At 34.8% G+C, this 21416-nt stretch overlaps 1 protein-coding gene across 7 annotated transcripts in view; it reads right to left on the bottom strand.

Annotated features, from left to right (window-relative positions):
* LOC145688164 (ATP synthase subunit gamma, mitochondrial-like) overlaps positions 1-21416 on the bottom strand; it is a 53540-nt gene that overhangs the window by 5775 nt on the left and 26349 nt on the right. For 6 of the 7 annotated variants that reach the window (XM_081761997.1, XM_081761995.1, XM_081761999.1 and 3 more), the window contains exons 4-5: positions 17490-17633; positions 9076-9296 (exon numbers count right to left, since the gene is read on the bottom strand). In XM_081761997.1, coding sequence (XP_081618123.1) covers positions 9076-9296; positions 17490-17633 — 365 coding nt within the window. The remainder of the gene's footprint in view (positions 1-9075; positions 9297-17489; positions 17634-21416) is intronic. The other variant, XM_081762002.1, reaches the window with a different exon arrangement.

Raw genomic sequence — 21416 nt, 5'->3', positions numbered from 1 at the left:
GGATTTTAATTACCATTTACACTCATTTTCTAAAGTTTTGTTTCAGTTAGTTGCAGTCAATTGATCATTTGTGTCTTTGGTTTAAAAAAACAATAATATTAAAACTAAACTTTCACCAATTTAGTAAATATCTAAGCATTTCATATTTGAATTACAGATATATATAGGCCTATATCCAGTTAAACAACATATAAACATTTTATAAGCTGTGATAACTCAGGAACTTTGCAATCGTCAGAAAATTTAGCTCATACTTTATTCAGCATTGCAATAGATAACTGTAAACAATGTTACGATTTTATTGAATTAGCAGCCTTAATTATACACGGAGCAACATCTGATACAAAAACAACATGGTCATGCTGGACACCTTCAGGCCAAAGTAGGGATATCGATTTATCGAAAAGTCTACATATTGTAAAATGGTTGACAGATTCCAACACTTCACCAGTTAGCAAAAATATTTTGTTAGGTTCGTCGGCTTTCACTGCCCCAACAATAATATTGACTATATAGCGTTCCTTCACATCACTAGTCTGTCTATACAAACAAAAATTTTCTGAGTCCAAAGTTCCTCTCTTATTTTTCTTATTGTGTCCTCGTTACACTTTGGAATGTAATTTTTCCTAAGATTTGTTTCGTCTGGAATGGAACGACCTGTATGACGCTCCAGGAAATCCCGCAATTTCACATTACTGAGTTTCCAAAGAGGAATTTTGAAGACACAAAAACTTCATACAACTCTTTTGAAAACTGAGGATTTGCCTTTACTATTCGAAGCACTCTCCACAAGTAACAACTGTGAACACTTGGTTCTATATTTGTTTTCAACTGCGCGTAAATGTTTTTCGCTTCCGATATGCTTTTGCACAGTGTATATTTTCTCTGCTGCCATTTTTACTTCACATATTTTGCAAAGTAATATTGTACCGTCAGTACTAAAAACATCCACACGAAATTCAGAAACAATCTGTCTTAAATGAGAAGTTGTAGATGGTTTAGGCCTCGGCATTCTACATACTGAAAGCATCAATTCACTCTAAAAACCCTGTTTAAAATCTTTGTACGTCTTCTAATCTATTTTAGTTATTCACGTAGTCATATCCTTTGTGGTAAACAACCTACAACCATCTGTTTTGGTCACTTACGAACCACCAGCCCTCGTCAACCAGCTACATTAACTTGTTAGGAATGCAGTTTTTCCACCCGAATAATCAGGAAGCAGGAAAAAAGATCAACTAGGAAGCACACTTAAAGAATAAAAGTTCGCAAGTGTAGATTGTATACACCAGGATAATAGATAAAAACCCTGTTTAAAATCTTTGTACGTCTTCTAATCTATTTTAGTTATTCACGTAGTCATATGCTTTGTGGTAAACAACCTACAACCATCTGTTTTGGTCACTTACGAACCACCAGCCCTCGTCAACCAGCTACATTAACTTGTTAGGAATGCAGTTTTTCCACCCGAGTAGTCAGGAAGCAGTAAAAAAGATCATTTAATTTCGTGTTTGTAAATCCGTAAACAGTTTTTATTTTAAGATTTCCTTATGTAGAAGAAAAAGAATAAAAAGACCATAAGTGACCTAAAAGTTACCTTAAAATATTAAAAATTGACCTAAAACTTCAAAACGGCAAAAAGTGACCAAAAGTTGACCCTAAAAAAATATATTTTTAAAACTAAGAGTCGATGGATAATGTTTTTATTTGAACTTGCCTTGTACAATGCGTAACAGAAAAAAGTTGACTTGTCAACAAGATCCGGGCTCTGGTTATAAGCTTACATTCTTACTGTGAATATTTATTATGAGTCGAACTTCCTCTATTTGGAATACAACGAAACACTAGTAAATTACCACATATATTACCATATATATCATAATTTGGCCTATTCCTTTGATTATCTATAATCGACAAACCTAACTTATTTTTTCCTTCTATAACATTTGAATTTTCGATGTAATTTCAAAGTTTAAAGATTTAACACCTATCGAAGCTTCTTTATTTCTAATAATGTTCTTTTCTGAGCCATTTCCTTACCGTTATCATATTGAATCTGCCTTCATTGTTCGTCATATCTTCAGTGGGTACCTGGAAAGAAATTCCCTCACTCTTCTGTGAAATAAAGCATTTTCCCCTGACTTTCGGTATATTTTGAAGCATTTCCCTGATTTTAAAGGTCAGTGTGCATCCTGCATTTTAAAAAATTCTCATAAAATGTACAATATATATGATTTCCACGTAACATATTAATTAGCGTATCTGATCGGTTTACTTTTAGGCTCATTTTCACACCACTTAATAAGAAGGACGAACTTTCTTCTTTGTCAAGCTTTCAAACCTGAATGCTTTGATTTACATTTTATTCTCGGTGTCCTAGTCATATATTCATAGTTCACAAATTCCTAGTCATATATTTGTTTTGTTTCCGCGTGAGCCAATACAAGCATAATGTCTCACATAAGCAAGATGAAGGAATAGACACTAACATTCAATAATGCATTTATTACCCCCTCTTGGATACTCCTGGCTTACAAAACTCCAAACTTTTCATGTAACATTTCGATATGAGAATTTCCATCTAGATGTCACGTCTGATGAAACAATATATTGATAGACGATTGACACATAGTTTCCATCAGGTTGTCTAACAAGTATTGGGACTCTGAAGGTCAAAATTGAGAATATACTTTTTATGATTTGAAATTGACATTATGAATGCATCATTTTGTTCGATATCCTTCTGTCATTTTAACGTCAACACCATAATATTGTCGCTACAGAATTTCTGTGGTTCCTGGTCAAAAAACTGAGACACCTGGTTTTCATAGGTCTCTTTTTGGAACTTCACGGAGTTTTGCAGAGACCAAAACAAATGACAGTCTAACTGTGCCCGAGCTCTGAGCCATGCGATGGTGCATTAAAACTTCCCAGCCAAGTTCTCTCTATTTCTGACGAATCGTTAAAGATGCATGCGGCCTGCTGTTGTCAGCGTGGTATACCATACCCTTTCTATTAAACAATTCCGGCTGTTTCTTTTGAATTGTTAGGTGCTCTCGCGTTACCGACAGTACAGGTACAAGTCTACTGTTGTGCCCGGGAGCAGCAGTACGGTACGGTACTCTTTCAATCTCACCAAACCCACACCATAACCTTCCTGGGTGTCAGTGTGGGCTTTGCCACAGACTGTGGAGCTTCTCACTTCGACCATTACCTTTTTTCCACTTTGATCACTCGTGATCAACTGCTTCAGAAACTGCTCGAGTTCGTTAAGTTTCAATAGATTCGCACATAGAAACTCGATCGAGTAAATGTTAGTGCATTTAGGCTACGAAAGACGAGTGACTAAGGTAAGTGAATGATGATGGAAGTATTAGTGGAATGAGAATGTAAAAGGAAACGGGAGTACCCGAGAAAACACATTTTACAAGGTGAGGTCTCTTCTCGTCTCATCTCGTGGACAGTACTATATTAGACGCATTTATTATTCTATTGATAATAGTATTCGATCTGTGTTATACTGTACAATAGGGTGGGCCGAAAACGGCTGAAATTTTTTTTTTTAGAAAATTAAGATTGAGTACCGTGCAAAAGTTGTAAAATGTTATATTATGTTTCCTCACCAAAACAGAGCCGGATTAAAAGATATTTAACCGGGCCCCGGGGGCCCCAAAGAACGTTAATTTTGAAAAAAAAAAAGTAGCGACCGATGAAAATATTATTAAAATATATTTTTAGAAAGTTAAATTTCAGTACCGTGCAAAAGTTGTATAATATTATGTTATGTTTCTTCACCAAAATAGAGCCGGATAAAAAGATATTTAATCGGGACTCGGGGGCCCCAAAGAACGCTAATTTTGAAAAAAAAAAAAAAAGTAGCGACCAATGATAATATTATTAAAATATATTTTTAGAAAGTTAAATTTCAGTACCGTGCAAAAGTTGTATAATATTATGTTATGTTTCTTCACCAAAATAGAGCCGGATAAAAAGATATTTAATCGGGACTCGGGGGCCCCAAAGAACGCTAATTTTGAAAAAAAAAAAAAAAAAGTAGCGACCAATGATAATATTATTAAAATATATTTTTAGAAAGTTAAGTTTCAGTACCGTGCAAAAGTTGTATAATGTTATGTTTCTTTACAGAAACAGAGCCGGAATAAAAGTTATTTAACCGGGCCCCGGGGGCGCTAAAGAACGTTTATTTTAAAAAAAAAAAGATAGTTGTGAATAGTGAAAATAATATAGATTTTTTTTTTTTTTTTTTTTTTTTTTTTTTTTTTGAAAATTAAGTTTGAGTACCGTGCAAAATTTATAACGTCATGTTTCCTTGCCAAAACAGAGCCGTATAAAAAGATATTTAACCGGGCCCTGGGAGCCCGAAAGAACGTTAATGCTGAAAAAATATGGTTGTGAGTAGTGAAAATATTATTGAAATATTTGTTTACAGATAATTAAGTTTGAGTACCGTGCAAAAGTTGTATAATGTTATGTTTCTTCCCCAAAACAGAGGCAGATGAAAATATTTCACCAGGCCCTGCAGGTCCGAAAAGTATTGCTTTGTTTTTTTAAAAAAATATATACCATTATTTTAAGTATGTATAGAAAATTGGTTAAGATTCCTAATACTTTAACTTGACCCCAGGATTTTAAATGTTCTGAACTGATGTGCAGCTCTTCGTCTGATTGGTGTTTAGTAGATATAATAGTACGGACACAAATACAGTACATAAGGTAAGATTGAAAAATTGACCAATAAACACCAACCCAGCCCAGAACTGACCACGTGGAGGTGGCTACACATTGAGTTCCTCCCACCACCCTCCTCTTAATTAAAGCTCCTTAGTTGAATCTTGGAACAAAATATTGAGATTTATGTTCGAAGCTTGGTAGATACTTTCGTGCTTCCAGTTTTGCGCGAATATAACCGTCTCGTGCAACACTCCCGCATACTTCTGAAGAAGATTCTGTTACTACCTTTACATACCTCTCCAAAGCCTGTGTGTGGAAGGGGAACGTGACAAACTGTGAAACCTTCTCTTTCCACAATCATTTCGGTTAGTTCTTCTGTTGATACGTTGGCCGAAATTGGAGGTTTCGTTACTATTGCTCTGACCAATTGGTCAAATCGATATAATCCGCATATTCTTCAGTGCTTTGCCTACTGCAATTGTCAATTAGAACTATAGTTTGGTATTTTCGGCCATCAAAATAGACCCTTAAAATTAGTAGCTTTACACTGTAGACGGTTTCTTTTTTTTTTCTCTCTTTCTTTTTCTTTTTTTGCTAGTTTCCTACGGATTTTATTTTTATCTACTACCTTGTCTTGGTTAGTTTTATTCAGTAAATTCATATCTTCTAAAACAGCGGATACAATTTCAGCAGCCGACCTATTCGAGACACCTGTTAAATCTTTTGCGGTACTCATTTGTTTAGGGCTCACTATTGTTTATTTAGGTTTCCTTTAGATTTTATTCTCTAAACGATAGCTCCATGCGAACTCTTGATCGTCTGAATTCGGGGTGGAAGCATTTAATGTATGTTCCAAGTGCGGGATTGAGGCTAACGATTGTAACCCTCTTGTATTTGATACCGGATCATTATAATTGGCCTGTGTGTCATGCTTTCTTTTGAGCCTATGGGTTTCTGGCTTATCTACATTGCAACTCGTCATTTGTCTCTGATTTCTCTGATCTAATATGAGCTCCCACGGCGGTATTTAATTTGATTTATCACACTTACAGGTTAATCTATCGCAGCATTTGCAAGAGAAAATATGAAATAACTTCTGAGCACCGTTCTTAAATTTCTTTAATTTGGCTCTTAATGGAGGTATCTTGTTTCTTAATGGGGTTAATGAAGGTTTTGCATTTTGAATTGTAATTCAAAATCATATCCTTAATTCGAAGGCAAGACAATACAGGAAGAGAGGCTCGCAGCCATATCGTATCTAGTTTATTTGAATTCAGCAATGTAAGGGCCGCCTTCGGAAAGTCAGTGATGTGCATTTTGCATCCAGATGCGAAAAAGTGATATTCTCTTAAAGTTTGAGAGTTCTGAGCTGGGCTCAATACGAAGGTTTTTCGTGTGTTAATATGGTAGTTATGAAAGTTAGTTAAGGTCTCAATAGTTATTTTCGTATATTAAAACCATGTATTTCATGTTTTATGTATCAATAGTATTGTCTGGTAAAATATTCTTATTACCTAATATCATTTTATTGGAACGAAAAATTAGGCACTTTAGGGCCACGGGGGCCCGGTTAAATATTGTTCTAAAATCAACATATTTGACATGGCTTCATTTCGTACCAATGCACAACTTTTGATAACTACTCAATCCTGAATATCTGAAAAAAAAAAATTTCGGCCCACCCTACTGTACAATAAACTTCAGTGTTCATCAAAATTTGAGACAGTGTCTACTACAGTAGCTTTTTCTGGTTTTACTACAGTCGGTAGTTACTATTTATATAGCGCTTATTATTCTATTGCTATAGTATAATTAGTGTTATGCATGTAAACATGTATAAATGCATGTACAAATATTGTGCCATTAATCATGAAGTGAAGCATTCAGTTCAGTCAGTAAAAATAGATGGGGCCTGCTCTGGACTGAGCTACAGAACTGGCTACAGGTGTTCAATAATATTGAGGTCTGGGAATTGGGCGGGCCAAGTGATGTGTTGTACGTGTTCATGCCGATGTTTACAAAACATCTCAGCAGCTCTGTACTGTCATCTTGGAAAATTGGGACATTGGCCAGAAGCATCTGGACCATAAGACGTACGAAGTCACCTAAAGTGTGCACATGATCACTGGCAGTAATGCACCCTATAAGCATAATCACATAACTCTTATATACCAGGGAAATGTAGCCCAAAACATTAGAGAGCCGCCAAAATGCTTTATGATAAGGGGAGACAACTGAGTTTCTTTGGGCGTTCGCCATTCGTAAACACAGCCTATTTTTGGAAGATGAGAATGGACTTATACGAGCCAATCATCAACGGTCCACTTTGAACGTTCTCGGAACAATTTTTGTCGCGCTAAAGTTTTGCTGGGGGTTTCAGTTTGTAAATTGCAACACTACCGTAAATACCATGTTGGTCAGGGATTGTCGTAAGAGGCTGATCGAGTTCCACAGTCAATTTACTACATTCACTCTATGATCTATAGTGATTCTTGTTACTGAAACTTCTCTTCCGTGAACTTTTATTCTTCACCGATGTTGTTCTGTCATGAGTTTTGTAGGCTATAAGACCATGTTGGAGGGTGTGCCTGGAGACACGAAACACACTAGCCACCTTAGATATCTTTGAGGCAACTAACTGCCTACCAACAATTTGACCTATTTTCAGCGAACTTAAAAACGAACTGAATTCTCTATGTCTATCTGTTATTTGCGAATTTTTCAATTTTGAGCCCTCCATTCGACACAGCATCAAAAACTCTCTGAGAAGACGATAGAATTTTTCGCGTCACTCTTATCGTTTCCGAGATATTGGCCAAAAAAAAGTCAAATTTCAGGAGATTTAAGGAGCCATATCTCGGGAACCATACGTTATAGAGAGATGATATTGACGTTGATCAATGCCTAAGATGGGAAACTTTTTTTTTTTTTAAACCAAATAGTACCCGGTGGCTACTAGTTAATATTGGTACCAAATGTTTTCTATCCTCTTAGGTATTGATCAACACAAATATCATCTCTCTATGACTTACCGTTCCCGAGATACTGGTCAAAACATAGTTCCGATTTCGGGAGATTTAAGAATCCATATCTCAGGAAACGTAAGTCATAGAGAGATGATATTGGTGTTGACCAATACCTAATAGAATGATGAACATTTTGGTGCCAAATAGTAACCAGTGGCCACTGGCCAAATGGCCACCGTTCCCCAGATACTGCCCCCGTTCACACTCCATCTCTTCATTCTTTTTAAGTTCGTTTTGGCAATGCTCGTGGAGCATTCTCAACTGGCTGAAACTTGGAAAGGTTTCCGATTATACGTTACCACTCTGCCCGCTTCAACACACGTCTGTTTCTACCTTGCCTAACATACTACAGACTTGGCACGTAATATACACTAACAACGGCCAAACATTACACATTTATGTTCACTGTTACCATTTCACACATCTTACACGTTGCAAACTTTAACTTTCAATTATTCTGATAATTATCTATACGTATTGGTAAGAAATTATACGTATACTTCATATGCACGCGGAAACCTTCAAATTTGAGGGCGAGGGATAATTTCACTCATATAATTCGGAATCTTTAAAATTATAATTTTTAAATGGACTTAAGGTAATTGTTTGGTTAAATTGCAGTTTAACGTCCCTTTTAGTGCCGAAGCTATATGAGACATGGACTTACACTTAAAGGTGGAATCCAAACTACTGTAATGTGTTCAATTTCTTAAAGGTCCGTAACCGAACTCAAACTTGAGATCCCGTGCACCAAAGTCACACGCTAGCCACTAGTAAGACGGCAAAATATTAAAAGAACATTTCCCTATTTATAACAGTATCTCAATCTTTAAATTTTCTTCACGTCTGTTAAGACCTGGATTTTTAATGTATATATACAGATTTTATATACACATTAAAAATCCAGACCTTAATACATATAACTTAAAGGAAGTTTGGACGAAGACTGGGAAAACTATTTTAAATAGCTTAAAAAGAATTAACAGTTCAAGTTGTTACTTCTACCACTAACTGAGCTACACACAACTATGCCACATTATTTGCTGTTATGATTTTGATAATATTGATGAAGATTGAATAACAGAAAAAAACTTAACTATCAAAATAGTACAAGGTTCACTATATTGAAGCTTAACTATTTTCTGCACATTTCCTGCATTAAGGTACGAGCTGTCCATTCTTACTTATTAGACCATTATTTATTAGACCTAAATAATCCTAACATTCTTATTAATAGTTATATAAAAGACAACAAGGGAAGGTGTTGAAATTACCAACTGTTTTTTTTAAAAGAAAATAGTTGACTTTTAGTTTCAATATTTATATTCTTTGAGTGAAATTAGTATTTATAACTTACTTGCGTTTCTGCTGGCATTATCCATAGCTGCCATACGCGCTGAATGTTCAGTAACGGTTGCCTCGTTCATGCAGTAGAAAATCAAGGCAGCAAGTGAGAACTCTATATAGGATTGAATGACTTCAGCGTCCACAGAATCATAGAGACGTAATTTTGGGGCGACTGTAATTGCGTTTAAGCTAAAAATTGAAATTTCGGTTGTTACATACGAAACAATGGATCTGAAATTGAAAATATTGATATATGAGTAAGTACCATCCTTTTAAAGAGGAAGGAGTAACTAAATATTTATACGAATTATTTATATTAAGTCTTAAAAAGTGGCTGAAAATCGTATCTAGTTACACAACTTTTAAAAGATATGATAAGATGTCCACATTAAGAAATACATACCGTATTCACTCGATTTGCTATTTTTCTTTCTTGTTTAAAGAAATGACCCTCGGCTTAGAATCGGAATCATTAACAAGGCCGGTACTAGATGACACTAATAACACAATAGGGAAAAGTTACGAAAAATATTGTCAGACTCCACCACACGTAAGTACCTGCCAGACTCAGTGTTAACAAGTCAGTGGATTTTTATTTTTATGAAGAAAGATATGCAAATTTTATATTGCTCATGTTTGAATTTAGAAGATATTTTAAAAATTCAAAGAAAGAAAAATAGTTTCTCACATAAAAGCATACTAATTTAACAGAGTTCATTAGCATTTAGCAAGAAAATTTATTCCTCATACTAAGTATGTTTCACTAATAAATTTCAGTTTTCTTTTCTTTTCTTTTCTTTTTTTCTTTTATTTTCTCATTTTCTTTTACGACTTCGACTTATAATCAAATAAATGCGGCAAATATACACATGATTGAATAAATAAACTCATCAGACTCTATTAGCATAAGCTATTGTTTCACACAGCACTGTTACTTCACAGCTACCGTAAACTACCTATCATGGTAAGGAAACCGAAATCCAAACCTATAAGAAATGATAACATTGTAAGTAATTGAGTTGATTTTGAGTTTAACGTCCCTTTCAGCAGCGGTGCTAAATGAGACGGACCTACTGATTAAAGTGGAACCCGAACCACACGAGCTCCCGCAGGGAATCGAACCCAGGTCTCTCACGCCAAAAACGAGTACGCTAACCGCTTATCCACGAAGGAGCTCGACACATTGTAAGTAAATAATTTCTCCTAAACCCTTACATTTTTTTTTTAACATTTGTTTCGATTTATTAGCTTTATTTGTACACTATCCTTCGGCTAGCTGGGGGCTCCTCGCAACGAGTTCTTTTTTAACTTCCTTTGGGACACTCGGTCGAAATGTATAATAGCTTTTCCAGGTCAGCACTACTGAGTGGACTTTTTCCTAAGTTTTCCTCATTCACACCAAGCAAATGTCAGTATAATATCTAACATACAGGTCCCAGGTCGATTCCTTCCTTCCTCATTCCTTTTCCTTCCCTTGATAGTGTGCTCGCCGAGGAAGTCAACCGTCATACGTGTCGACTTTAAGACCATAGACGCCGGCAATGTCCAAAAATAAGCATAAATAAATAAATACATTTTCAGCTAATATTTCCACGATTAAAACACTTTTCATTTTTTCTCTATGATCAATAGCAAGGAACTTACGAATGTTTCAAATTTTAAAACGGCCACCATTTTGAAACAAGATGGCGTATCGAAAAGAAGTTATCAACACAAAAGTTGTAGATATCCTTACGAGGATTAAGAAACACTTCTCATTTTTCTTGCAGCATTTATACTAAAGAAGTTACGGATCCTTTTTTATTTACAAACACTAACATTTTGAACCAAGATGGCGATTGTAGCTGACAAACAAATAAAACCATGTACTCTACCAGGTAAATGCACATGCCATTTAATGTGTCATCTTGGTACGATCAAAACTGCGAACGCTATCATGTCAAAAAGATTCGTTATACACATATATACTGTTACATTATATACCAAAAACCGAACATTTCGGCCTTTTCTTGTTGGCTACACCACAAACCCTAAAACTTCACAAAATTTCAAACTCCTGCAGCTGCTGGAAGTACCTAAAATTTTGGGGTTTGGAAGAAGTCCCATTTAAAATACATTGGATTGAATTAGAAACGCGGAACCCTCTAAAAGCAGAACATTTTAATTTTTGAATTTTTCTTGTTTATTACTTCCAAAAACTCTACGAATATACCAAGCTTTGAGGTTATATTTCCATTTGAAGTATCAAAACACATCGAAAGTTTTAACAAAAAACGTATAAGTATACCGAATTTAAAGTTTTTATTCCAATTCCCTAAAACATGGGATTTTACCTAAAAAACAAAAAAAAAAAAAAAAAAAAAATAATAAATAAATAAATAAATAACATGGAGATTTTTTTCATCTCCCATTTTTACATCCTGAAAATGTAACAATATCTTTTAACATGTTTTCTTCCGGTTTCGATTTTAAAACTGGTTCGGTCTACGGTTTAGTTTTCTATCAAATAGATTTCGGTTTTAAAACCAGTTCGATTTTCTATCAAAACCATTTTGCTTCTTTGTTAACTTGTTTGAAAATGAGTAGTACGAGAACAGATATAGGCTCTGGCGAAAAGAACACTGGTTTCAGTAAAAACCCAAAACTCTTTTTTAGAAAACGGAAAATGTTATCGGTGAAAACTGAATCGGCTATGAATGAAACCGAAATATTGGTTTGCGGTTTTTCTAAAAACCGATTTCCGGCTTTTGTAAAAATTGGTTTTGCCCATTCCTAGTAAATATTCCCTACATGACATGAATTACCAAACTTGTGGCCCAGAATCAGTAAAGCATTTGTTAATATCGACCATCAAACCTTGGAACGTGTGTAGCAAAAAGTCCAATACAGGACTGACGTCTGTCCAGTGACCGGTGTGCTCATATTGAACACTAGTAAAGTGTGTCAGATTCTTCGAAAGATTCTGCAACTTCCTATATGAACAAATAAGCTGTGTCTGTCGTGATTGTTTCAATATTGATGTTCAGAACCCCGCTGGTAATTATGAATAATCCTGTATGAACATATGAATGTATGCCTTGTTAAAATTGTTCGGCATTTTTGAATCAAAATATATTAAAAGTAAATCTTTGTTAAATATTAAGTGTTAACAATCTATTTCATTAATTAATTACTACGGATATTGTGCGAAAATTATAAATTAGGCATTCTCTCTTCAGTAACTCAGACTTATTTCAAATACCCTCAGTACCCAGCTCTATAGCAAGGAGTAAATCTTACAATACAATCTTCATCTGCTGCAGCTTGTGTTTTAATTAAAAAGCACCAGGTGTCAAAAGTTATGTATTGACTAGTATAACATTCGTGATTTTTTTTTTTCAATTTTTGTACTTCATTCTCATTCCCCGCAAGAGCCTTAAATGTTTTCAATTTTTAAGAAAATTTGATTTTTTTTTTTTAATATTGAATTTTTCTAAAGCTTCCCAATGACATCGAACTATGTGACAAAAATTGCATGACTAGATTGACTACAGCATTCGTTATTTTAATAATAATTTACATCTTTATTCCCCGCAAGGGCCTTAAATTTTGCAGTTTTTATGGTACATTCCAAGGCAGTAGTTCTCAATGTGGGGTCCGCGGAACCTAGCCAGGGGGGTACGCACGCCTAAAAATTGAAATGTGTTGTAATATAATGGAACTCATAGCTGTTATACAGAAAGTATTTTTTAGTTATTAAAAAGAAAACAATTTGAAATTATAGCTACGTTTGTAAATTTAAATGTTTTTCCACTTCACTAAATATCTGCCCTGAAGCCGACCAACCGTTATATAAAAGTACTTCAAGTGAGAAAAATCCCTTCTTTGTTAGGGCACTTTTGCAAAAGCAATTATACATTACCTGCATGACGCCTCGGAATTTCAGGGATTTCATCTTCAAGTGGCGGAAAGCTCCCACCACTATCACCAATTCTAGATTTTTTTCTTAAAAAAAATTTTAAAAAAGTCATTCCTATGCTTATAAACACCAAGCCTCCCCCAATTCTGGGATTTCTAAAAAAGATGAGTAGCCACTCCCAAAATATGTTCGTAGATCCACCACTGCGAGTGACTCAAATTGCGTACTGTTAATGTAAAATTGTCTTGGAAGATAGATCGCAACAGAGAAATAAGAACGTTACTTTGATTCAATCAATTTGTGAAAAGATAAAAAAATATCAGTGACATACACAAACAACATTGATTTTTAACCGCTTCCTTTCCAGCAACAACTGGAACAACTCTAAGAACAACTCTGAAACAACAATATTGCACTGTGGTCTTATTTTTGTTGAAACAAAAAAATTTTGCTTCTTTAATTTTCCATGAGTGATCAATTAAAAATAAAGAAAAACAATAAAACTTGGGACATGCTGTATTCTTAAGCAACAAAGAGACTGCAGTGGTTGGTAATACTAACGCGAAAGCTACTTTAGCGCCATATCACGTGTCATTCCTAACTCTGGAAAAACCCACACAATTGCGGAAAATTTAACCCTACCAGCTGCGAAAGTTATGTGTGAAATTATGGTAAGTGATGTAGCTGCTAAGGAAATAAACTCAATTCCCTTTTCCAACGATACAGTTAAAAGAAGAATTGACAATATGTCTTTCAATGTGAAAGAACAATTAATTTCAAAAATTAAAGGTAGCTCATTTTATTCCTTACATCTTGATGAAAGTACAGATATAGATGGAAAAGCAAATATGTTGGTTTCCATCCGTTTTGAGTGTAAAGAGACAATTTGTGAGGAGCTTTTGTTCTGTACAGAGATCCTTCGAACAACGGCAGAACATGTGTTTTGTGCACTTAATGAGTTCATGATAAACAACGATATTAGGTGGGATAAATGTGTCATTACGGATGGAGCACGTGCTTTTACAGGTTTGAAGACAGGGCTAATGGCTCGAGTGAAACCTTTAGCACCAGAAGTAAAGTGGACTCATTGCTTCATATGCACGAGAAACATGTCTGAGGATTTGAAATGTGTTCTGGATGAAGTTACAAAACTTGTTAATTTCATTAAATCACGTTCTCTAAATTCCAGTCTTTTCACAGTTTTATGTGAAGAAATTGGCAGCGAACACACACAGCTTTTCTTACATACTGAAGTGCGTTGGTTGTCAAAAGGCAAAGTTTTACGTCGTTTCCTTGAGCTGCATGAAGAAGTGCGTTTGTTTCTTTTAGACAAGCAACATTCTTTTTCAAGCGTGAAATTGTGTGATTTTGATTGGTTGTATAAAGTGGCCTATTTGGTGGATATTTTCTCCTTTCTCAACGAACTTAACTTAGGCCTGCAATGAAGAAATGTTAATATCTTCCAGGTTGAGAGTAAAGTTGAAACTACAATTAAGAAACTGCAACTGTGGGCAGTACGGGTACAAAACAATAAATATTCAACATTTCCAGTGCTCAAGGACTTCACTGATTCTTCAGGTGAAAAACTCTCTGGTGAAGTGCACAAAACACTTGTAGGACATTTGAAAGCATTAGCTGCAAGCTTTCGAGAATATTTGCCTGCTTCACAACCTATAATGGTTGGATAGAAAATCCTTTCAGTAATGTAGAAATCGATGACATACAAGATATGAATCTCTCTAACACAGAAGAAGAACAACTATTGAAACTATCCTGCGACACTTCATGGAAAAAAGTTTTCAAAGAAAATGAACTTTGTAGCTTTTGGTTGCGTGTGCGCTGTGAGTATGAAGAGTTGTCTAAAAAGGCTTTGCAAAATTTGATGCCTTTTCCTACCACTTATTTATGTGAGCAGACCTTTTCTGCTCTTTGTAGTATTAAAACCTTAAAGCGAAATCGTCTTAATGTGGAATTGGACCTAAGATTGATGGTGACAAAATTTATTTCAGATTTCAATGCAATTATGGAAAAACACAAAGAATTTCATTCCTTACATTAGTGACCCCACATTTGAGAACATTGTTTATCAAGTGGATTTCCTTTAAAAAACTAAAATGGTTTTCAGTATTGAAAATTATTGTATTTTCCATTGAAATTTCGTTCACTAGGAAACAATCATGTATCTTTAGAATAAATTACTTATTGCATTATTTTTGTTGTCAGTGGTAATTTTAATTAGCATATTTTTAATAATACTGTGTGAAATTTCAGATAGCACTGCAAGGGTGGTCCGCAGATCGAATGAATAGGGGGTCCACGTTATCGGAAAGTTTGAGAACCACTGTTCTAAGGCATAGTATACAGCATTTAGATGGCGCAACAATGGGTCCTCAAAAATTCTCAAGAACTATAGCCGATTGTGAGGATTTACTAATCGTTAATTTTCAAGCGACCGAAAGAAGTTTCCCGGTCATGAAACAAAAATACATCAGAGACCTTAGCACAAACCAAAGATATATATGTGGAATATTTGCAAGGCAACCTCTGCTGGTGAGTGTTCACCGAATGTTGCATCAAGAAGTCCTGGAAAATTATCCCATACAAGATGGATCACTACTGCCAACAGAGTACTTTTAGTGTACATAAGCACTACTGACCCATCTTGAGAACTTGAAGGCGCTGGTTTCATTCATAATGAAATTGTATACTCCGATGTGGTTTTACATCAAATGTAACTCTACTTTCAAGGATGCTCCTGTGAATTTATATCGTACTATTGCCTTTTCACGGTACTTAAACAATGAACTGAAGCTCATTGTAGATAGGATAATTCAGCGCAATAGTTACTTCGCGCATCCAGAGAATCTATTGGTATCTATGCTTGCCGATGATCGAAAGCATATTCGAGAACTAGCTATGCGTAGAATCCTTGACGCACGGTCAAAAAGCTCAAACGAAACACGTTCTGTACGGAAGTTCAGTATTCCAGCAACACGATTTAGTATCCAGGATTACACTGACCTAATCAACTGACAGGAATGCGAAGTAACCGATCCACTTCTGACCAGCCATTTGTCGGAGGAGGATCTACAGAAATGTGTAACAGAAAATTAATTTGTCCTTCCGTCAGTTTTCAACTTGCCATGTCATACCCAAGCAATCGAGAGGTGCGTTAAAACTGTTACCGAAGCTTCGTCTGAAGTGTGTGGTCTTAGCTCGAGATGGATTTAGACATTTGGAGCAGTCTCAGAGCAAGACATTTGGATGGGTCAATTATTCTCATATTCGAAACAAAATCTTAATACAAACCAACGAGTTAAACAGATAATTTCCAAAGGTAGGGTGGATGGGATTGGGAGGATGGACGGAACTCTACATGCAATCGCCTTCTCGTGGTGAGTTCTGAGTGGTTCTGAGAACCAGCAAAGAGCTGCATATCAAAAATAATTTCAATGCAAAATTGTTAAATTTACTTAATGTATCTTAATATTATCCTCAATGTATTTTTAGATACTGGGAAACTGCATTTTAAAACTTGCTGGAAGTAACAACGAAGGAAAAATATTTTAAAAAATCATACTAGTCACGCACAAGGCTTGACATCTAGTAGGATATTATTTGACAGTTCTTGGAAATTGGCAGTGTCTTCAATGAATTTGAGATTTACCGTATAAATTCCAAAATTTTAAGGACCCTGCAGGTTTTAAGATAAAGCAGGAAAATTATTTTAAAACCATAAGTGTTATGGTAGTGAACATAACTCTTTTTTAAGCTGGTGTGAAGTGATTTGGCGGATTTTAAAATCTTTTTAATATTATAAGTGAAATTTCGAAATTTCCCATAGAAACTGCAAAATTTCAGGCCCTTGCGGGGAACGAAGATGTAAATTAATTTTAAAAGTCATGAATGGTGTAGTCAATCTAGTCGATTTCATTGGGCAGCTTTAAAAGAAATTCAATATCTTCAAAAAAAAAAATCAAATTTTCATAAAAATTGCAAAATTTTAAGGCCTTTGCGGGGAATGAAGATGAAGTACAAAAATTATGAAAAAAGTCACGAATGTTGTACTAGTCAATACACAACTTTTAACACCTAGTGCTATTTCGTTGTACAGCTTTTGATAATAGACACCCTACTATGTATTGCTAGGACTTACAGAATGTTTCTGGTAAGGCAAAGTCGAGAAGCGCCCTGAATCAAGGATTGCATCTCTTTATAATAAAAAATATCCTACAGATCAAAGTCGAGGCATATCAAAGGAAAAGATTCTTTCCTTTTTTTAGTATATATTAAAAGCGAATATTGGTTTCAAATAAACAAAACACTTTTATGAATTTTGAGTAATAAATATCTAGCGACTAGCTACTGAAATACTGATTTTAATCTATCAGGCTTTTGTAATCCCGCATAAGCTGTAATTCAAATCTTAACACATAAATTTCTCTTTCCCTGTCTTAGATGCACATCAATCTCTAAGCTGTTTCAAATTAGTAAGTAAAAAAGAAAATTGTTGGTGAAGCACTTACTTAAATCGGTTATAAACTATTTTGCCAGAACTGAAGTCGTATCCACAGTCAAGTATTTCGTTGGCAATTCTTGAAGCATCTTTGAAAATGGGTGGACGGCGACCCACTTCTGTACACACAAGCATAAAGTTTTCGGCGAAAATGCTGAAAATAAAACTTCTCTTAAATGCATGTGAATGGAAGGACAATTTTAATATTACTATACACAATATATTATATTTGCTTGATATTGAGAATGTTCTTGAAATTGATTTTTAAAAACTTCGAAGAAATATAGTCAGCAACGAACTCCCTTCAAACTACAATAAATAAATTGTAGTGAAAACTACTACCAGGATGTCAATCGTAAGTTCTCATATTTTGAGGATCAATGAATGGGTATTTTAATCTAAAATGTGAAAATGAGTTTATTCCAGTCGTTCTCTCTTTTATTCCTATTGTGTATACTATTTTGAATATATCTCTTGCTATTGATTAGCGTATCTTGAGACACCAGTGCGATTCTGCAAATAACGGCAGGAAAAAGGTAGCGTCACATGCGACGCTGTGAGAAAATATATCAAAAATCACATACTGACAAAAACTATTTCGATGGGGAACTGTTTGAATGTAAAGCATTTGAGATTTCGGATATTCTACGAAAATTACAATGTAAAGACCAGTGATGCAAAGTGGAAAGTTTTCCATTAGTTCAAGTACAGAAAATACGAAAGATGACTATCTATGGTACTAAATACCATTGTTAGCAGGTATAAAGTGTAAACGGGAAATATAAGAATAGATAGAAATGCTGAAAAAAGCCCCTATGAAGAAAAGCGTATTTTGTAAGTCGCTGAATCAAAAGTTGCGAAAAAAAGTTCAAAAAATGTTTCCTATAGAGTACTGTACTATAAGAAGTAGAAACATGGAAACTGTGGAAAACCAACTAGAGGACTCGAAACAGAAATGCAGAAGGACAGAAAAAACCGACAAGGAAATATTAGGAATAGAAGGAGAGACAAGGATATGGTATATAATTAAGAAGGAAAATCGTTAGGCAGTTTAAGAAGCAATAGTAATCTAAGGGACGTGGTAGAGAGCATGGTTTAAGGAAAACGAAGAAGGGAAGAAAAAGACAGTATTAAAAGTGGCTAATGAAGAAACGGTTATTTGAGGACTGTAGTGCATGGAAACTCAATTTCAATCAAGTGACTTGTCACCAACAACACAATATTTGTGGAGATATGGAAGTTGTTTCAAATTTTATTTAGTTCAATTAATAATAATAGTCAATTTACATATTTTAATGTAATGAGCAACATAGCTGGATATTTAAGGTGCAACGAAAACAAGACGTTTAATTTATTGGATATTTACTGTAAATATTCCCTCACATCCAAGGGACTTATTTTTAATAGCTTTTGTAAAAGAGGTTAGGATATTCAGGCCTAAGTTTCCTTCGAGACAGCACGTAATATCGTATTTCTTATCAACAAATAGGGATATTAAACTTCTCTTTGGTAAGCATGCTCATTATTCGAAAGAGAAAAAATGGATATTGCGAATTGCAAATTTTTTCAAATTAAATTTATCGGAAACAAACATTTTCAATAGTACTTGCCTGTACCACGTAAACTCATGTCAAAGAATTCAGTGGCGCATATTCCTGACTAATCTATCATTGTGAAATATTGAATGTGAAATTATAACATAAAAATAAAAAAATAATGCTTTCATAAAAAATGCATTTTTTGTGGGTAAAGTGAAGAAATGGGTTTAAGACTATAAAAGCATTGGGCGCAACTGATTATAATTCATTATAGCGAACCACTTAGAACACGCAATGCTTTTCTACTTTTAGTCCCAATCCTTCATTTTAAAGCACAAAAAAGTATAATTTTTAAATATTTTCTTCAGATAGAGCCTAGGCTAAGCAAGCATGAAAGAAAAGAAACAAACAAAATTCTACAATAAAAGAAAATATATTTAATTGACAAAAAAGTAAAGAATAAAGTAAAATGACATTTTTAAAAACATGAGAGCACTCCCCATCCCATTCTTTTTAGTCCTGCATAAATTTTTTTTATAAGTAATTTTTTTTTGACAAAAATATTTTTTTTTTACTTTTTATTACGACTTGTTTTACTTTTTAAGGAAAGCTTGTTTTTACAAATGTCTTTTTATTTTTTGCATTATAAATATATTATAGGGGATAACTGACAATGCGTTTTGTTTTAATTAATATAGATTTGACGCCATATGGAGGGTAGCAAATGTTGTTTGACAAATACCAAGCACTGTATTGTATTATTATGTAGTGAATGTTATTATTATTATTATTATACTTGCAAAATTTTACTATATTATTATTATTATTATTATTATTATTATTATTATTATTATTATTACTGTCCCCTTGTTGTAAGTATTTAGTTGAATATCAGCTATCATTGATACGGATAGTCAAAGTTAGCACAAAATGATTCATGATCGATATGAAATTCTAAACTACATCATTGCCCCCACAATTTACTTTTGCGCCAGGGCCTGCAAATCGACAGAACGGTCCTGTGAATACACATGACCAAGGAACAGTCGGCAAGAAACCGAGCACTTATCGACTACCTTTACAAGAATAGAATGGCCCCTAAAGAATCCATCGTGATATGTGGCAGTCTTGAGAAACTTTGCACCTTCTGATGCTCCTGTTCTAGATTTGCGAAAGTATGAGACGTTCATTGAAGATGAACTTTACAGCGGTGTATCTTCAACAATGCTGACCCAGGAAACATTGATGTCATTCATGACATGGATTGGAGAATCGAAGAGTAGCCCTTTGATGTATTATAGAGACTATTTATATTCCGTTTAAGAGGTTACAACATACTTTGACGAAGTATTGAGCATGAGGAAAATAGAGGAATTCCCTAAGTTCGGGATGCTGAATATAGCCGGCATGCCCTCCGCGAGAACTAAGATACATCAAATTGCAATTACACGTCATTTTTGTATGCAATGCGCCTTTAAGCAAATAGTGTCTCACTGCACCCCCAATACATTCTAATTCGCCTCCGGAGAAAAATTTTCTAGAAAAACGTGTGTGAGTGTTCGCTTGTGAACACATCATTCACCTTCATAAAGAAAATACAAGCTGGTATAATAAGATTCGTTTCTTAGGATATAATTTTCATTCACCGCGCTGAACGGGAGAGAACACTGGTTTCAAGGCAGTGGTAATACCTCATCCCTACTCCCAAAATACTTCATGTGGGGCTGTTCGAGGTAAGGTGATCACCAGTGTTGTACGGAACTATGAGGGCACTCTTGTGATGGACTCTGAAGCAAAAGGTCCTACGAGGATCAGAGTGTGATATTACGCGTGGAAAGCTATCTGAAATCGTTATGATGCACCAAGACAACAGAAAGGCTACAAGTATAACAACAAACTCGAAGAAATGAAATATTTCATCACCAGATTTAGTATCTTCAAACCTTTTTCCTATTCCTCAGCTTAAAAGAATAGTTTAAAGGACCTAGTTAATAGTCTAGCAGTGATGAGAGAGTTATTATGGCTAATAGTGATTTCCTAAACACAAAACCTCCGGATTTATTTTATTTTGGAATTCCTGCAGAAAATTTGTGACTTACATAAGCTCATCGCATAAAGACAAAGAAAGTTCTGCCATCGGCTAATATATAGGATCAGAAAACGATATTCACGGAGAAATTAAATATCGACTAAAAGCAGAGAATTCGTGTTATTATTCAGTTCAAAAATCTCTTATCGTCGCGAATTCTGTCGAGGAATTTGAAGCTTTAAAATATATAAAACGATAATTATGCCTGTTCTGCTGTATGGTTGTGAAACATGGTCGCTTACACTGAGGGAAGAACGCAGACTGAAAGTATTTGAGAATACAATCCTGAAACGAATATTCGGAGTCAAAA

This window comes from Thermobia domestica, chromosome 6, assembly GCF_964235325.1.
Source record: "Thermobia domestica chromosome 6, izTheDome1.hap1.1, whole genome shotgun sequence".
NCBI lineage: Eukaryota > Metazoa > Arthropoda > Insecta > Zygentoma > Lepismatidae > Thermobia > Thermobia domestica.
This window is presented reverse-complemented; position numbering and strand designations above follow the sequence as displayed.